The sequence below is a fragment of the Furipterus horrens genome, unplaced genomic scaffold (assembly GCF_987537825.1).
Source record: "Furipterus horrens unplaced genomic scaffold, mFurHor1.1.pri manual_scaffold_2, whole genome shotgun sequence".
Classification (NCBI taxonomy): domain Eukaryota; kingdom Metazoa; phylum Chordata; class Mammalia; order Chiroptera; family Furipteridae; genus Furipterus; species Furipterus horrens.
This window is the reverse complement of record NW_028327172.1, coordinates 183383661-183402671: the sequence shown is the minus strand read 5'-3', so window position 1 is coordinate 183402671 and position 19011 is coordinate 183383661. Positions and strand designations below refer to the sequence as shown.

The 19011-nt window shown below is 34.9% G+C and overlaps 1 protein-coding gene across 1 annotated transcript in view; it reads left to right on the top strand.

Moving 5' to 3' along the window:
* Nucleotides 1-19011, top strand: part of POLR2B (RNA polymerase II subunit B) — a 41598-nt gene that overhangs the window by 11038 nt on the left and 11549 nt on the right. The window contains exons 3-16 of the mRNA XM_090266826.1: nt 36-186; nt 2587-2699; nt 2822-3041; nt 3413-3571; nt 6119-6283; nt 8745-8941; nt 9098-9217; nt 10014-10200; nt 12938-13081; nt 13325-13464; nt 13566-13677; nt 15475-15629; nt 16355-16553; nt 16872-17040. Coding sequence (XP_090122952.1) covers nt 36-186; nt 2587-2699; nt 2822-3041; nt 3413-3571; nt 6119-6283; nt 8745-8941; nt 9098-9217; nt 10014-10200; nt 12938-13081; nt 13325-13464; nt 13566-13677; nt 15475-15629; nt 16355-16553; nt 16872-17040 — 2231 coding nt within the window. The remainder of the gene's footprint in view (nt 1-35; nt 187-2586; nt 2700-2821; nt 3042-3412; nt 3572-6118; nt 6284-8744; nt 8942-9097; nt 9218-10013; nt 10201-12937; nt 13082-13324; nt 13465-13565; nt 13678-15474; nt 15630-16354; nt 16554-16871; nt 17041-19011) is intronic.

Below are 19011 nucleotides of genomic sequence, written 5' to 3'. Positions count from 1 at the left end.
GTTGTAACTAATTATAAATTCAAATATTTTCCCAGTTCCTATTTTGATGAGAAAGGCTTGGTCAGGCAACAGTTGGATTCTTTTGATGAGTTTATTCAGATGTCTGTTCAAAGAATTGTGGAAGATGCTCCACCTATAGACCTACAAGCTGAAGCTCAGCATGCTAGTGGAGAAGTTGAAGAACCGGTAAGATGGTTATTTTAATAAAATAAGTAAAAGAAGAGTATTGATTTGAAATTTCAGTTCTCTGACCTAACTTAAAGGTTAAATAGTCATTTGGTGTTTTTAGCAGAGTATTTATTGTCTTCAGTCAGTTCCTACTTTATCCTTACAAATAGATGCATTTTTACAACTACAGTTAACCCTTGAACAATATGGGTTTGAACTGTCTGGGTCTACATACTTGTGGATTTTTTTCATCGTATACACAGATTATGTAAACTTACAGTATTGATAAAGACATTACAGTACTAAAAATGTATTTTCCTTATGATTTTCTTAAAGCATTTTTTTCCCTCTAGCTTACTTTATTGTAAGAATATTGTATATAATACATTTAACATGCAAACTGTGTTAATTGACTGCTTAGTTTATCGGTAAGGCTTCCAGTCAATGGTAGGCTATTAGTAGTTAAGGTTTAGGGGAGTCAAAAATTATATGCAGGTATTTGACTGCATGGGATTGGAGCTGTGGGTAGGCAACCCAGCCCGCAAGTTGTTCAAGGGTCAACTGTAATCCAAAGCCATAATCCTTATTCAGATAGTAGTTGTTTAATAGTTGGGAAGAGGGGATTCAGAAATAAGATGAAGCAAACCAAAAATGGTCATATTCCTTCAGACAAACCCACTTTTTTCTTCAGTGTATAAGGAGTCATAAAAAGTATTTAAAGGACTTTTTTCTCTTGATATTTGTTGCATGAAATACATTATTATGGCAGTATGAGACAATAAAGGAAAATCAGCTATTTTAATTTTCTAAGTTCCTTACAGTCTTTGTTGACACATATGCATATTTTTAGCAGTGTTAAAATCATAGCAAGTGTGTAATTTTATAATCTGATTTTACATGAATGATTGTAAAGTCTGTAGTCTAATAACTGTAGTTTTTTTGGGGGTAGAGAGGCAGTGTGATAGGCCTTGAGAGAGGGAAACTGAGGCATGGAGAGCTTCAGATACGTCAAGTTAGAGGGAGAGGTTATTATTTCTCTTCAGTCCCTCTTTTCTGTAGTTAGCTCCTAGAGGCTGATCGATTATTCTCATTCTAGTTGGAGATGCTGCACAGACTTAATGTTAAGAACAAAATAATTGGGTCTTCTAGCAGTGTGCTAGAAAAATAGGCATCAAATGCCTTTTTTATACATACAGCATTTTTCTTCATTGTCTTTGCAAAATAAGAGACAACAGTGTAACATAGCATATTCAAAGTGGTGGTACTATAAGTACTGTTGGAGGAAGAAATCTCTGAAGCTGGGGTGTCAGAGCCTAGTGGAAAAAATGGGAGCAACTTAAGCTGACTGTGAAGGGCAGGGTGGAACTATCTTAGTAGAGAAAAGATACTTAGGCATTTCAGCAAGAAAATACTTGATGTGTTTGGCTTGGGATGGAGTGGGGACCACAATATTCAGTATATGGTTTTTGGTTTGACTGGTTTTGGTAGGTGTTACTGGAAAATGAGATGGAACCAGATGGTCCCAGGCTTTGGATGTCTTTGGATGTCATGGGGAATTGTTGAAAAATCTTGGAATAGCCTAGGTTTAAAATAATAATGTACTAGACTAGGGTGATGGTGGAAATAAGGAGTAGAAGGAAGGCTTCCCTTTGCTTCATTATAATCACCAGGTCTCCTTGCCCTTTGCCTACTCCATTTTGGGAAACTTGAGTGTCAATAATTTACCTACAGTGATCTGTTTAGTCCCATCTTCTCCTCTGAGATTTGATTTAGAGGGAAACTCACTATCCATTTATCTCTGGAAATCTCTCATATATCTTGTTTTATTGGGCAGCAAATAGATATTTATTTGAAACCCATCCCCCCCTTTTTTTCCCCTGCTGTTGGCTGAGCTATTGCCAACTAGGGGTTGGAAATTCTAGTACGTTGCATAGAATAATTAGTATTTTTTGTGTAATTTAAGACTTAGGTGCATTTTTCCCCCTGGTGTTCTGTTGATTAGATTAGAGGGAAGCTCTAATTATATGAATTTACCTTTTTGTTTCCTGGTAATTTTGTACTTCTGACCCTAACTAAGGCATGGGCACATGAAAGTGTATAGGTCTTTAATACAAATACATTTTAACTATTTGTTATAAACTTAGAGCACATGATATGTGCATAGTCTTTATTTACTTGTGATATATTAAGTCTCTTTTTGTCCTCTGCCTTAAGAAAGTGACTAAGTATAAAACTTAGGAATAAGTTTATACATCTATGAAATAAGGATGTTGACTTCGGAGAGTCCCTGTATGAATAAAGTGGATTAATTTCACCAGTTTCTATAACCCCTTCTACTCAAAATGTTAATGTTGATTGAAATATTAAAACTTTTATGGAAAAAAAATTATCCTCTACTATTTTTTTGTTTTATTTCAGCCAAGATATTTGCTGAAGTTTGAACAGATTTATCTCTCCAAGCCTACCCACTGGGAAAGAGATGGTGCGCCTTCACCAATGATGCCAAATGAGGCCAGATTAAGAAATCTCACGTAAGAAAGAGTTTTTTCTAGTAGCCAATAGTGAAGCAATTAAGAAAATGTAGTTTTAATGAGTTGAGAGTTTTAGCAAATACCTTACTATTATTTATTATGTTCTACTTTTATTTTCAAAGGTATTCTGCTCCACTTTATGTTGACATAACAAAAACAGTTATCAAAGAGGGGGAAGAACAGCTTCAAACTCAGCATCAGAAAACTTTTATAGGAAAAATTCCCATTATGTTGCGTTCAACTTATTGCCTATTGAATGGCTTAACAGATCGTGATCTTTGTGAATTAAATGAATGTCCCTTGGATCCTGGTGGCTATTTCATTATTAATGGATCAGAAAAGGTATAGTCGATTATTTTTTTAAAATTTATACAATGATGATTAAGATTTAAATTATGAAAGTTGCAATTAAAAAGTAAAGTTATATAGAATAATCTGAAAGTGGCAGTTGAAATATTTAGAGGCGTTACAGTTGAAGTTATATAAACCAAAATTTTTAGCTGTATCACATAATATGCACTAGAAATAAGGCCTGTTGTTTGAGCTTACGTGTTTCTAAGAGGCATTTATGCAAAACAGTTTGTAAAGTTCGAGAGTTGATGTTTCAGTGAGTGTATATGATCAGATTAAATTAAGATACAGATTTCGCTCTTCTTTCTATTTTAAGGACCTTGAGGGTTTTATGGCTGTACCTTTTTTTATTGCCCATATAGGTTCTAATTGCTCAAGAGAAAATGGCAACAAACACAGTCTACGTGTTTGCCAAAAAGGATTCTAAATATGCCTACACAGGAGAGTGTAGATCATGTCTGGAGAATTCTTCCCGACCCACCAGTACTATTTGGGTTAGCATGCTGGCAAGAGGAGGTCAGGTACGGACTGAGATATGATGTTGTTTGGGTTTACTCCATTTTATGATTTACCAGACCTCAGTCTTAGTCAGAAAGCTTTTCTTGACCATATTATCAGTGTTATATGACAGGCATTGTATTATTTACTTATTGCTGTGTAACAAATTACTTGAATAGCAACATATATGATCTCACAGTTTCTGGAAGTCTAGAATCCTAGTATAGCTTAGCTGGGCCCTCTAGTTGAACGTATCTCACAAGGCTGTAATCAATGTGTTTGCCAAGACTGCAGTCATTTTAAGGCTATTCACGTGGTTGTCAGCAGGATTCAGTTCACCATGGGCTCTTGAACGGAGAGTCTCAGTCCCTTGCTGGCTATTGGCTGGAAGCCTCTCTTAGTTCCTTGCCACATGGGTTCCCTCTATACTGACAGCTTGCTTATCAGAGAGTAATCGAGAAGAGCCAGAGTGCACAAGCAAGGTGGAAATCACAGTCTTTTGTAACTTAATCTTGGAAGCAATATCTTATCATTTTTGCTGTACTGTTTTTGTTAGATGCAAGTCAGTATGTTCAGCCCCCTACTCAATGGGAGGGAATTACGCAGGCAGCAATAATAGTAGGCAGGGATTGTCAGCACTATCTGAAGCTTCCTACCATAGTCAGGTTACTTAAAATAAAGTAATCTAATCTAATAATAGCCAGCATTTCTTGAATATTTGCTCTGTGCCAATTACTCAGATTGCTTGGTTTAATCTTTGCACCTATCTTGGAAAGTAGTTGTAATTACCTCTTTAATTTCATGTACATTTTTTATTAAAATTTTTTTAATAAGTCATACATGCATGATAAAATAGTTGAAGAAGTACAATAAAGGGTATCTATAAAAAGTAGTCTTTGATACCGTTCCCCCTTCCCCCCAGGTCTCTTCCCTAGAGGCACCTGCTTTTGATAATTTCTTGTGAATCAGCCCAGAAATAGCCTTAATGCAGAAAATACAAGTGGGAGCATACCATACACGCTTTGCTGGTGTCCTTTACAATCATGTTTAGATCAGCACTTGATTGTTCTTTTTGGGCTGTGATATTCTATATGCAGATGTAGAATAATTTTAACTATTTCTATTAAGGTGGACATTTAAGTTTCCAGTCCTGTGCTCTTAGAAATTGTTCTGCAGAGTCTAATTTCACTTTTTAGAAATCTTACAAAGATAAAAAACTTGAAAATTAGAGAGTTTTAACTACCTGAAGTTAAATACACATGTAGAATGGGTGTTCATTTAAAAGATTTTTTCCTTTAAATTTGAGTGGGATGGGGCCGAGGTGCACCTGTTTAGAAAAGATCCCCAGGTGGTTGTGATGTGCATTTATTTTTGAGAAGCATTGGCCTGGGTTATGGAGGGCAGAGATATAAACACAACATATATTAGGAGATTATCATGGCAACTATGGGCAGGTAAATTCATTAGAAGCAGAGAAAGGAAAATCATCTGGATTTGGTGAGGTTTGATAGAGTATAAGGATGACCCATTTAAGATTCTATGATTTCTATCCTGATGTTCTGGATAAAATAACTTATAAAAATTTATTTTTAGAGAGAATCTACTGATTTCATTTTTAGACAAAAGATTTGGGGTGTGTGTGATGTATCCATTATTTTTTAACATTTTGCTTATTCTGAAGTGATCTATGATGAAACAAATAGACTGAATGGAATAACTGATTGATACAACCAAATGGTAGTTGAAGATATGAGGGCCAAGCATACAGAAAAAAGGTCGAGTTGAGGATTTGGGTATCATTTATGAGAAGTTGTAGGAAGGAGGCCTGAAGTACGAAGAGGTAGACAACAGAAACTGTTATTAGAGGGATTGTGATAATGTAGGGTTTTGAGGCCAAGAAAAGGTAGAATTTGATATGGAAGGAAGGAAGTGTAATTAAAACTGAGAAGCCATGTGTTTGTATGCCAGTTTAGGCTAGGAGTTTTTATTTATTTATTTATTTGTGTGTGTGTGTACAGTTAAAGAGAGATAAATTGGAAAAAATGAAGCTTGTGAAATAGGCTGTTTATTCAAAAAAGGAGATACCACAGTCCAGTTCTTGAGCTAATCCCTATTTTTCATTCTGTGCTTAGCTTTTTTTTTTCAACATTTGCCCATATTCTCTCTCCTCCTCTCACTTTTTCATATTCTCTTTTTGACTCCTTATCTATTTCTTTCAGAGGTTTTTTTTTATTTCTTGTGGGTAGAGGGGATAGGGGGTCAGTGTTCATACTTTTTTTGCAGCCAAAAAGTCATTTCCAAAAGTATTGAGTGATTCTGAGAGAATTTTGGCAAGCAATAGTAGAGAAAGGGTGTTTTCTTAAATCTAAATGACCAGCCTGTCCATAAAATTAATAAATCTGTTCCAGTGGTTTTGAAAAGTAGCCATGGAACATTCCTTAGAATATGAGAGTCATGCTTCTTTTGAAGTACGTACAGTGATTAACAAGAAGGTGAAATGGTTCTCAAGATGTTTTCATACGACTGTTGTCTTTGTGTACTCATATTCTAATAATATTTTATTTTTCTAGGGTGCAAAGAAGAGTGCTATTGGTCAGCGCATTGTGGCAACTCTACCATATATCAAGCAAGAAGTTCCCATCATTATTGTGTTCAGAGCATTAGGTTTTGTGTCTGACAGAGATATTTTAGAGCATATTATTTATGATTTTGAAGATCCAGAGATGATGGAAATGGTAATGTGTAAGCAAAATATAGTTATAGTGTTTTGACAAGAAATTCAAAGTTACTGACAGTTGCTAATCTTAAAACAAGTAGAAAGCTGCTCTGATGAGCAGTATACTTGTCACAAATCTCATGCCATTTACTGTGTAGCGAAAGCCTTCAGTCTCGGGTTCTTTCCTGATAATCTTTATAAAATAGATATGAAAACTAGAGGCATCAGAGTACATTGACAGCTGCAAGAAGGAACAGTAGTAAGGAAAATCATAAAAGCGTACCAGTCTGTTGTAATTGAGTAAAATGGGAAAATTAGTAGTTTATCTTATTTTTTTTTTTTTTTAACTTTATTTGGAAGTAATTGCAAACTTATAGAAAGTTGCAAAGAACTCCTCCCATATACTTTTAACTCAGATTCACCAGTTGTTACCTTTGGCACGTTTGTTCAGCATTCTCTATTGGCACATTATTTCAGGAGCACTTGAGAGTGTGTTTCAGGGGTCATGCCTCTTCACTCCTAAAAGCTTCAGTGTATATTCCCTGAGAACCAGGGCATTCACTTGCATAATCAGGACAGGTAACTTCCGTACAATTCTAGTAACCCCCAGGTCATACTCAAGTTTTTGCCAGTTGTCCATTTTTAATTATGTGCTTAATGCCTTTTTATTTCCTGGTTCAGAATCCAGTCCAGTCTAGGATCATGTATTGCATGTTGTTTTCATGTCTCTTTTCCTCTTCTTTCTCCTCAGTGTTTAATAACATTGAGATTTTTGAAGAGGATAGGCCATTTATTTTGTAGAATTTCCTTCTATTTGGGTTTTCTGATATTCCCTTATGATTTGATTCAATTTATGTGTTTTGGGGCAGGAAAAATAGAGAAATAATATCATGTGCTTCTTGGGGCATTGCATCAGGACTCACATGATGTTGTTTTGTCCTGTTATTTGTAATGTTAAACTGTACAGTGTGGTGTCTTTTAGGCTCCTCTACTGTAAAGTTATGATTTTTGTGGGAAGGTCCTTTGAGTCCAGATAAGTATTCATTTCCTTATCAGTCTTTTTTATTAATGATCCTTGTCTCAATAAATAGTAGTTGAGTATTAAAATTGTTATGAATTGTCCAGAGACTTTAAGACTACAGAGAAATAAGGTAAAGTGCAGGCTAAACATTGGTCACAAAGTTAAAAAGTAGAATACCTTTTAGTTATTAAGAGTATTTATTGGTACGGTTATATGAGAAAAATGGGTCCTAGTTAGATTTTACTGTAAGCTTTTACCAGTAGTCATATGCTTTTCTTTTTTTTTAATACTTAAAGATTATAAGTATTTAAGTATTTAAAAGAAAAGATAATACATGCTATCTTTTATCCAAAAGGCATCCCAAATGATTTGAACTGGATTCAGACAGTACTCAAACTGGAATTTTCTTAGTGAAGTGAAAGACCTGATTTGCTTTATGTATATTGTCTTTTTGAAAATTACTCTTTGTTTCTATAGCTCTTATGAGGCTTAAGTCAAATTTTATAAGCCTGTGAGTCAAGCATTCACAGTGCAAAAGTGCTTTAATTTCATTTTCTGAAAATGCATTATTCTTCTTCTTTTTTTAAATCCATATTAACCTTAACAGACAGTTTCATAATGACAGTTTTCTTTTAAAGAGATTACTTTTGTTTGCTATACTGGGCCTCACTTTAACTGGTTTACCCGACCTTCTTATGATCTTTGGTTCTGTGATTAGAATTTGGATGTTTAAACTTGTGAATCAGTGATAATATGGACATGGGAAATCAAAGACACTATATGTGATAGGACTTAAGGTGTACTTAGAAGGGCCAAAGTTAGTAAATGTTGCCCCTCATTTCTCATGTTCATTATTGTGTAAAATTGGAACTTCAGAATGTTAGAACTGAAGTGGGATTTAGAGATTATTTTATCTGGCCTCTGTAGATGAGGAAACTGATTACTTGGCTGCTGAGAAACCGTAGCTACAATAGTTAGTGGCAGGTGTGGAATGCAGGTCTCTCTAACAATGTGCCTTTAAAATGTTCTCTGTTACAAAAAACTGAGTGGTTTTATTTATAGGATAAAAAACGTCTTAAACCAAAGTTAAAACAATCTGGCACATTTATTCATTTGTAGGTTAATAAATTTTAAATTGACTATTAAACATCTCTAAATTGATTTTAGATGTTTTGAAGAAATTTTGTCATTGTTTATTAAAATGTAAAAAAAACAGTTCTTTTTATAATGGAATTATTTGTATCTTTCTGGAAAGATCTGATCATGGATTTTGTTAGAGATCTCTAGATCTCCAAAGTGTCTTCATGTTGTAAGATTTTTTGATTCCTTTGATTCTAAAAGTATTTGCATAATTGATTAGATTCATCAGGATCGTTAACATGTTACAGATTAACAGTTGACTCATTTTTAAGGTGGAAATATGAATTTTAAAGTAACTTTTATGTAAATTATCTGATAGGTTAAACCTTCTCTCGATGAAGCTTTTGTCATCCAAGAACAGAATGTTGCACTAAATTTTATTGGCTCAAGAGGGGCAAAGCCTGGTGTAACTAAAGAGAAAAGAATTAAATACGCAAAAGAAGTCTTACAAAAAGAAATGCTCCCTCATGTTGGTGTCAGTGATTTTTGTGAGACCAAAAAAGCTTATTTCTTGGGGTATGTTAAATTTCATTGCTTTAAGTTCTTGCAAAATATTTAGTTGAGATAAAGCTCTTCTTAAAGCTCAAATGTCAAAAATGATTTTTTGATATATAAACTTCTAAAAATGCCAAAAACCATGTTTTCCCTTTTTTTTCTTTTTTTCTTTTTAAGGTACATGGTTCATAGATTGCTTCTAGCAGCTTTGGGTAGAAGAGAATTAGATGACAGAGATCACTATGGAAACAAGAGATTGGATCTTGCTGGGCCGCTACTTGCATTCTTATTTAGAGGGTAAGGAATTATAAAATGACTTTATTAAAAGTAGAGAGATTTCATTTTAGGTTCGTCATTGTACATGGAGGTGCTAAACTATATTGACATCCATATGGGATGCACATGACTTTAACTATATTCTCTTTGCCACTTGCCCATATTTCGTTCTGCTTCATGTCTGAGCATTTCAAGTTTGTGAGAGCAATTTACTATGGTCCTTGTTTACATTTTCTTTATTTCTTTCATAGTTTTGCAAGGCATTTGGAAAAGTTGAATTATTGCCTTGATTTCCAAAGAGCCGATATTAGAACTTTTATTAGTCCTGCTTTTGCATTTTATAAAAACACAAAAAGCTGGAGAAGAATCTTATCAAAATATTAGCAATGGTTGTCTCATGGTATTGGGGTTGTATGTGATTTTTGTGTATTTCTGTTATATTTTCCTTTCTATGAGAACATATATTTTTATAATTAGAAAAAATTATTTAAAAAATAAAATATGTAGACAACTTAATAAAAATAAGAATATTAGCAATGTTTTATCCATGTTATGTTGTTTAATGTGCTGTAGATTAGTGTTAATTTTAACTTTTTTAATCACTGCACTAAATAACCTCTTGACATTTTTTCCTCCTAATTGCTCTCTCCATATATATTTATGTACTGTATGTACATATGTACTTCATACGTAAAAAGAATAGTAACACCTTTCTTTCTCCAACCACTTTCTGCCCCCTTGTGGGCAATATTGTTCCTATTGAGAGTGCATGCTATAGATCTTTACATGTTTAAAACAGTACCATTTTATTTGGCAGCATGTTTAAGAATTTGCTTAAAGAAGTGCGGATCTATGCACAGAAGTTTATTGATCGAGGAAAGGATTTTAACTTGGAGTTGGCAATTAAAACAAGGATTATATCTGATGGCCTAAAATATTCTTTAGCTACTGGAAACTGGGGTGACCAAAAGAAAGCTCATCAAGCCAGAGCTGGGGTGTCTCAGGTAAGGATAATTAACTGTGACTGCAGGGTTGATAGGAAAATGGTATGGGACTAACAGATTCTTTCATTCATTTAATGTAAATTATTTGTCTTTTTACCCCCTTGGTCAGATGTAAAAGCACTGGAGACTTGAATTATGAAAATGAAATTTTTCTTAAGTTAGCTATTACTTTTACTAAGAGACTTAAGGTTTTGGTTTTCATCAAGATAGTTAATAAATTAGAGTAGCTATTTGGGAGGTGAGACAGTCCAAGTTAGTGAAATTTTTGTCTTAAAAGCTCCATATTAGAAGCTGACTGAGAATATAAATGGGCATCCATTTCCTTTGTTGCATAAGTATAGAATTTCTAACACTGATTTCTCTCTCAGCTGGTTGTATGTACAGTGACTGCAATATCTACTCTCGGAATAATGGAGGAATGTCTCACTAGGCATTTTAATTTTTTATTTTTTCTATTTAGTTTTCATAGAAGATTGAAAATCTGTAATGTAATGTCTAACATTAATGATTTTTTTTTTTTTTTTTGGATCTTGGCCTCTTAGCTTGTACCAGTCAGTAACACCCAGTTAATCTGGCATTCAGACACCAACTTCAAGTGCTTGAATCCTAAAAACCTAGAACCTGAGACATTTTGAGAGACCTTCTGATAGCAACATTAAATTTCTAGTTCCATTTAATTTAGTAAGGATTTATTGAGTATACTTGGTGTTTGTGATACTGGATTCACAAACATGAATGAGGTACTATTCCAGCCCACAAGGAGCTCACCATCTTTCAAGGGAAACAGATTCATTCAAATACAGCTCTCTAGGCTGTGAGTTGCATTATGATAAATGCAGCATTGCCTGTTCAGTTCAGTGAATGGTTATTGGGACTTTTGATGAGCCAGGCACTGCCACATATTGGAGATGCAAAGATGAATAAAACATGATCCCTTATCTTCAGTAGTCTACCATCTGTACTCATAGATAGAAGTAAATAGATAGTTGCAACATGGTACAGTATTATAATGAGAGAGATGCACAGCTGCTCAGTGGGAACGCTGGAATAAAGCATTTAACACAGCCCGAGATGGTGAAAAGGCATTCCTTAGGAGGTAATACCTGAGCTGAATCTTGAAGGGCAATTAGGAAATAGTCCAAGCCTGGGAGGAGTGGAGAACCAGTGGCTCACAGGAAAATTAGAGAAAATTTCTTGATATCCTGAACAAAGGAATGGAGAGAGGAGATCCTAGTGTATATGGGAGGAGCTAGAGTCTAGGACTTTCAAATCAAAGTAGGAGAGTTAGGAAGATGGGGTTGGAGAGGGGAGCTGGGAATAGCTCATCGAGGGGAGTGACATGTTCATTTTTGTTTGTAGTTAGGAGTCACAGTAATGGCAGTGTGAAGAAAAGTTTTGAGAAAGGTAAAGTTGGTGGGAGGAAGAGTGTTATCAAAGGCTGAGCGAGAAATAATTAGGGCCTGGAGTAGGGCAGTCTTGTAGAGATGGTGTGTGGAGTCAAACTTGAGAACTATTTAGGAAGTACATTTTGTAAGACTTTGTGATTGATAAGTGATGGGAAGCTCCATAGAGTACAGGAAAGAGAACATTTCTTCCTGGAGGTGGGTCACATGGCTTTTATAGAGCAGGCAGAGCAGAATGGGGAAATGCATCCCACTCTGTGGCAGTAGCATGGTCAAGGGTGGAGGTAAGAGGGTGTTCGGCAGTGCTGATGGAGGTCAGGAGTTTAGGAGATTGGTACAGGAAGGTCATTTGGGACTGCACTGAGAAGAGTTTTACGGTGCTGCTTTGTAGTTGGTGGGGAGCTGTTTTAAGATTTTTTAAATGGGGGAGAGATGTGAACATCTCTGTTTTAATCTGGTAATTGAGGAGGGTAGATTGGAGGGGACAGTACAGAGACTTAGGAAGTGATGATAATATAGGTAAGAGGAAAGGCGGCTGGTGTATTGCTGTATCATTGGGAATGGAGGGATTGGGCATTTGAGAAAATTTGAAAATAGAGTTGACAGGATATGTTTATTGATGTGTGTGATATGGGGAAGTCAGGGAAAAATGATTTTCAGATTTCTGGATTGGAAGGTTAAGGGAAGGGTGATGCCATTAACCATGACGGAAGACTTAGGAAGAGGAAGGAGGTTTGGGCTATTGTAGGGCTGGGGAAGATGGTGATTTGTTTAGCTATATTGAGCTTGTAATGCTTGCTCTGTTCCCTCTAAATGTTACCTTACTTGTAAGTACTGCCTTGTTTGATGTCCTGTAAGTATTGAATCTCCTTGTTGGATTCAGAGGTCTCATCCTGGAAGAAGTACTGGGATGGATTAGTGATGTTTGCTATGGTCAAAGGAGTGTGAGTTGGTGGCATTTAATGCTTACTGAGTGCCTGATGTATGCCAAGTATTGTTTTAGGTACTGGGATGCAATAGAGAACAAAACACATAAAAAAATCCCCACCATAAAGAATACATTTATGTTGTATGGTAGTATGTTAGAACTGTACATTACAAATTTACCATCCTTGTTTAAAGGGGCAGTTAAATTATGGGAGTTATGGGGGTAAACAAGATTATCCAGGGAAAGGATGGAGAAAGGAGGGATGGGGTCAGCTTGACACATAACGGCTTATATGTAAAAATATGACTTTGCCACGTTCTAGTATTTGCCAAAAATGTGATAGTTTAACAGATGAGATGGTGTAACAGAAATGTCCATACTTTAAAGGTTTGCCATTGTGTTCTAGGTGTTAAACCGCCTGACCTTCGCATCTACTCTTTCTCACCTGCGTCGTTTAAATTCTCCCATCGGTAGAGATGGCAAGTTGGCAAAACCAAGACAGTTGCATAATACGTTGTGGGGGATGGTGTGTCCTGCTGAGACCCCAGAGGTAATGCATTAGAATTTACGTTTAGAACAAAAGGTCTGCCAATAATTATGTAGGATATAATTACTTTCAGAGTGAGTTTTTATTTAATTATATAGTGTGGTTTAGAACTAAGATATTATTTATAATTTTGTTCTTTGAAAGTAAGAGTAAATCCTGAAATCAAATTGAAGGAATAGTGTTTATGAAAAAGAATTTTGATGAGCATGTTAAATGAGTATCTAATACTTTGTTTATTATTCCAAGGGCCATGCTGTAGGACTTGTGAAGAATTTAGCCTTGATGGCGTATATTTCAGTTGGGTCTCAACCGTCTCCAATTCTGGAATTTTTAGAAGAATGGAGCATGGAAAATTTAGAAGAAATTTCTCCTGCAGCTATTGCTGAGTGAGTATAGATGCAATTAAAAAAAAAAGCTATTGTTAATTTTTGGTGATAGCTTAGATTAGAATTACTAAGTGCAAAATGCTTTTGGTTTTGTATTTTAGTGCAACCAAAATTTTTGTTAATGGCTGCTGGGTTGGAATACATAAAGATCCTGAACAACTAATGAACACTCTGAGGAAATTGCGGCGTCAGATGGACATCATTGTGTCTGAAGTAAGAGTCTTTAATTAACTAAGAGGACATGTTCTGTGAGATTTGTAAACAAGGCATAAGACAAGAGAAAATTATTTTTGTTTTGGCATGTTTCTTTAACTGGTTTCCCTTGAATTGTAAAGTACATTGTCAGAAGTGTAGGCGATATTTTGAGCTAAAATCAGTTAGTACAGTATAAGGTATTGCTTGCTCTAATGCTTTAGGTATATGCTTCTAAAAATTTGACATGTAATTTAAGTTATTAAATTATATTTTAGAACTTAAATTATATTTCATAGTAAAAGGAATTCTTTTGAGGATCTTTTTGTAAGACTGACAACAATGCTGTTATTTTACTTTTTTAGAGGGAGGGAAGAGGAGGGAGAAAGAGAGGGAGAAAAAGAGCAATGTGAGAAACATTGATTGGTTGCCACTTTCATGAGCCCATCCTAACTGCAAGCCAGGCATGTGCCCTGACCAGGAATCAAACTGGCGACCTTTTGCTTTGTGGGAGGAAACCTGGTCAGGGCAGATTTACTGTTGTTCTTAAACTGAGTAGTTTAGATCTTTTCTTTTCTTAAACAGACTCAGTCTTTTCTTTAACAAAAGTATCCAAATGTGATTTCACTTTTTTTTTTTAAAAATATTTATTTATTTATTTTCAGAGAGAGGGGAAGAGAGAGAGAGAGAGATACATTGCAGCCCCCAAACCTGGGACTGGGCCTGCCACCCAGGCATGTGCCCTAATCAGGAATCGAACCAGCAACCTTTTTGGTTCACACGCTGGCACCCAGTCCACTAAGCCACACCAGCCAGGGCTGATTTCACTTTTTAAAAGTACTTTTGTAGAGATTTAGCAATATATTTTTTCATTCCCAGTTCATTGGCAATTCATTTCATAGCTGACTTTCAAGGTTACATATAGATCTAGATAGTTCTTATTTGTTTTTGGTTTTTTGACTTATTTTTTATATGTAGGTACTTCAAATTCTGTAGTGCTTTTAATTACTATGTTCTTTATTGCACATTTTTAATATTTTTGATTTTTCTAGGAATATATTTCTTAGGACTATCTGGTAGAAATATAATGTGAGCTACCTAGTCAATTAAAATTTTTCTAGTTGCCACTTAAAAAAGTAAAAAAATAATTTTAATAATATATTTTCTGTGGCCTGATGATTCTAAAATATTACAATTTTAATATGTAATCAAAATAAATATTATTAGTGAAGAACTTCAGTCTTTTTTTGCGGTACTGTCTTTGAAATTTAGTGTGTAGTTTATGCTTATAGCATATCTCAGTTTGTATTGGTCGCATTTTAAGTGCTCAGTAATGATGTGGCTGATTGACTACTATATTGGACAGCTAGACTGTAAGCCGTGTGTCTATTAGGTCAGTGGGAGAAGTCAGGCTAATTACTGGGAAAGAATTATCAAGGCAAAGTGATACAGGGCTAGTTGTTGAAAGATTACAGAGTGAAGTATATGTGATTATCAAAGAGGCAAGATAAGAAATTGTCATTTATTAATGTTTGTGATACCAAAATAGTTCTTCAGTTTGCTTTATCTTGCATGACATTATTACCAGATGTTACTGTTCAGCTCTGTAATTACCAAGGTTAGATATTTATCCTTTGTAAAATGTTAAATTATACCTAGGTTTTTAGTGTATTAAACAATGATAAACTAAGATTTGTCCATTTTGTTCAGTAATTGGGTGCTCCAGAATTCATTAGGAGTTTTATTGTATTTTTAGCCAAACCTTAATGATATAAAGAAAATAAAAAGTTCATGAGATTGTTTGTTTTTTATATCTAGGTTTCTATGATCAGAGATATTCGAGAGAGAGAGATTCGGATCTATACAGATGCTGGTCGTATTTGTAGACCACTTCTGATTGTGGAAAAACAAAAGCTACTGTTGAAGAAGAGACATATTGATCAACTGAAAGAGAGAGAATATAACAACTACAGGTAAGTACATGCAGTGAGAAAGAATTGAGACATAATTCATATACCATGAAGTTAATGATTTTAAAGTATACAGTTCAGTGGTTTTTAGTATACTCAGGAGATTGTGCAACCATCACCACGAGCTAATTCCAGAACATTTTCACCGCCCCAGAAAGAAACTGTACTCATTAGCAGTCACATTTGTTTTTCTTAATTTTTGTTATCAAGTAAGGGGCTTAATGGGTTTTGTTTAAGCATATAAAAGTCTTTGTCACATGTTAAAGTCTAGTAATAATAATAGGTAACAAGTATAAATAACATGTATAATATGAACAATATAGAAATAAATTTAATAAAAAGATGGACCCGCTTTAAAATTTAGTTTTAGTAATATATGAGTGTATATATTTTTATTGTAAAAAAAGTATGTAAAATATTATAAAAGCCCCCAATTTATACTCTCCCCCTTCAAAAGTAAATACTGTTAACAATTGGGCATATAGTCCTCTAGACCTTAAGGTATGTGTTATATACTTACCACCCCAAATAGTTTCTTTAGAACAAAACAAAATAATAATAATAATGTCCAGTAACTTGCTTTTTTTCACTGTTAATGATTATGTGTCTGTTTTGTAACTCTTCTATATCAGTAAGTATACATACAGAAATACTCTTTATTAGGTAGAATGCCTAATTAAAAGAGTTCATAAAATAAGGAAATTTAAGAGAATTTTTTTTTTTTTTAGTTGGCAGGATCTTGTGGCCAGTGGGGTAGTAGAATATATTGATACTCTAGAAGAAGAAACAGTGATGCTTGCAATGACTCCAGATGATTTGCAGGAGAAAGAAGTAGCTTATTGTTCCACGTATACACACTGTGAAATTCACCCATCAATGATTCTTGGTGTCTGTGCATCTATTATTCCATTTCCTGATCATAACCAGGTTGGTAGCCGTTTTTAACTTCTCACTTGTGAGAAATTGGGGGAATTAGAATAGAAGTTAGAGAGTAGTCTGCCGTTTTTAAGGAAAAACCTTTTAATGAAAAGGCTATGAATTTCTATAGAATCAGAATTTAATATGCTTATTCTTGAATTTCACTGTTCAGAACCATAATTAACAATTCCAAAGGGTTATCACTTATCTTTCAGAATAAAGCAAACTTTACCAATCGTATTCTGATTTCTGTATTGACCTGTGGAGTCTATCCCTTTAGAAATAATAAAATTTTTATTGATTCTGTCTTTTTATTTCTGTCTCCAGTCCCCTAGAAACACATACCAGTCTGCTATGGGTAAGCAGGCTATGGGAGTTTATATCACCAACTTTCATGTTCGTATGGATACATTGGCTCATGTTCTTTATTATCCTCAAAAACCACTTGTGACTACACGGTCTATGGAATATCTGCGATTTAGAGAGCTGCCAGCGGGTATGTTCGGTTTGTTCTACATTTTTTAAGATCCTGTCCTGCTTAAGACTCTTCTGGGTGCTTGGAAAGGTTAATAAAATGCATATGACACAGCATCTGTTCCCATGGAATTTATAATGTAGTGGGAAACATGAACACAAATAAAAAGGTAGATATGTTGAAAGTGTTATGATGGAGGTACAGGGTCCTTTGGTAGCACAGAGTGAAGGAAATGATTGATTCCTGTTGGAAGTCTAGAGCCAATTTCGTGGGGGATGTAGCATTTTAGACTAAAGTTGATGGAAGGGTATTTGAATTTGAGAGAAAGTTTCATTAGGACCTAGATCCAGGAACACATGAGATATGGCAACAGGCAGTAGTCATGTCAGTTTAATGACTGGAGTATAAATATATGTGAGTAAAACATTTCATAGTGTGGAGGAGAGCAGGTTGAATTTCATTTTGAGAATGAAGATTGATTCAGCCTTTTTGAGCAAGAAAGTAATAGAAGCAGAAATTTATTTTAGGACCATCATTGTGGCAGTTGTCTGAGGAGTAGATTGGAGTCAGATACAGTATTAGCACAGAAATAATTTAGAGGTTTTTGCAGTGGCTTAACTGAGAAATGGTAAAGTTCAAAAAAATTGAAAGAGTAAGGGGGAGATATGTGTTAGAATACACTTCTGACTCATTGGATGTGGAATGCTGAAGAGAGGGAAGAAAGGAACTGGAAATATTTATGGTGTTCCTGGCTTGGGTGATCAAGGAGAGAGAGGTACTATTAATAAGATTGGGAGCACATTGGAAGAAGGAAGAGGTTTTGGAGGTAAAAGAAATTCTGTTTTCAACATACTGATTTTAAGTTGCTTCCAGAACATCTAAGAAATGATCTCATAGTAGTGAGTTGTAAATATGGTTTGAAAGAAGGTCAAGTCTAGAGCTGTGAAGTTTTTGATATGTTAATGGTAACCATAGATGACTATAAAATTGCTGAGGTTAAATTCAGAGTTGGAAGACAGTTGGAGATGGACAGAACTTGGGGCACCAGGAAAAGAATCAGGAGAGGGGATTTGAGATGAAGTTGACGAGGAGAATCAGGAGTTTGCAGGAGGGGATTCTCCAGGAGACTGGACAAGAGGCAAAATGGTGCAGATAGCCTAAAGGGTGTGAGAGTGTTGACTATAAAAGGAGATAGCATGTTCTTTGGTACAGTTGTCGTCTTGTATTATTAACAGAATTTTGGCTTTTACTATGGGTAACATTATTTATTTAGTAAAGTGTGCCTTGTAAGTAGTGGCTTTAAATAATTATAGTAAGGGATCTAACATTTTGATAGCAGGTTCTCACAGGCTAGAATGATTTATTTTTAAAGTCCTCCACAAGGGGTTACTCTTGTCTAGAAAAACAAAATCTTTTAGGTTTTCTACAGTATGTTCATATTTTTGGGCTATGTGTACAGTGCTGTGTTTTCTTCAACATAAAAATGCTAGTTTTTTTATAGCTAGAAAAGAAAAGAAATATAACTGAAGGATTTGATTTAAAATAAAATGTTCCTTTGGTACTGAGGGGAATTGGTGAGAGCATGGCTGGTAGGGACTACATGCCTTTCAGTTCTTAATCATGTTACCTATTTTAAAAACTTTACTTTGAGATAAGACCAGTACAAATAATTCCTGTGTAGTCTTCATCCAGATAACCTCATAATGTTCTGTTGGGTGTAGGATCTAATTTAGGACTGCATTGCATTTAGTTGCATGTCTCTTTAGTCTTCTTAATCTGGACCAGTTCCTTAGTCTTTCCTTGTCTCTCATGACCTTGATGTTTTTGGAGAGTTCAGGGATATTACTAGGTATAAAGAATCCTAAGTTCACACCTAACATACCAGCTGCATTGGCTAAATTCTCAGTGCTGCTGACCAAGGGCAATGGGCTAATCAGTTCATCTTAAGGAATGTCTTTTTGTTAGTGTCATTCCTATTTTTGTAGAGTACTG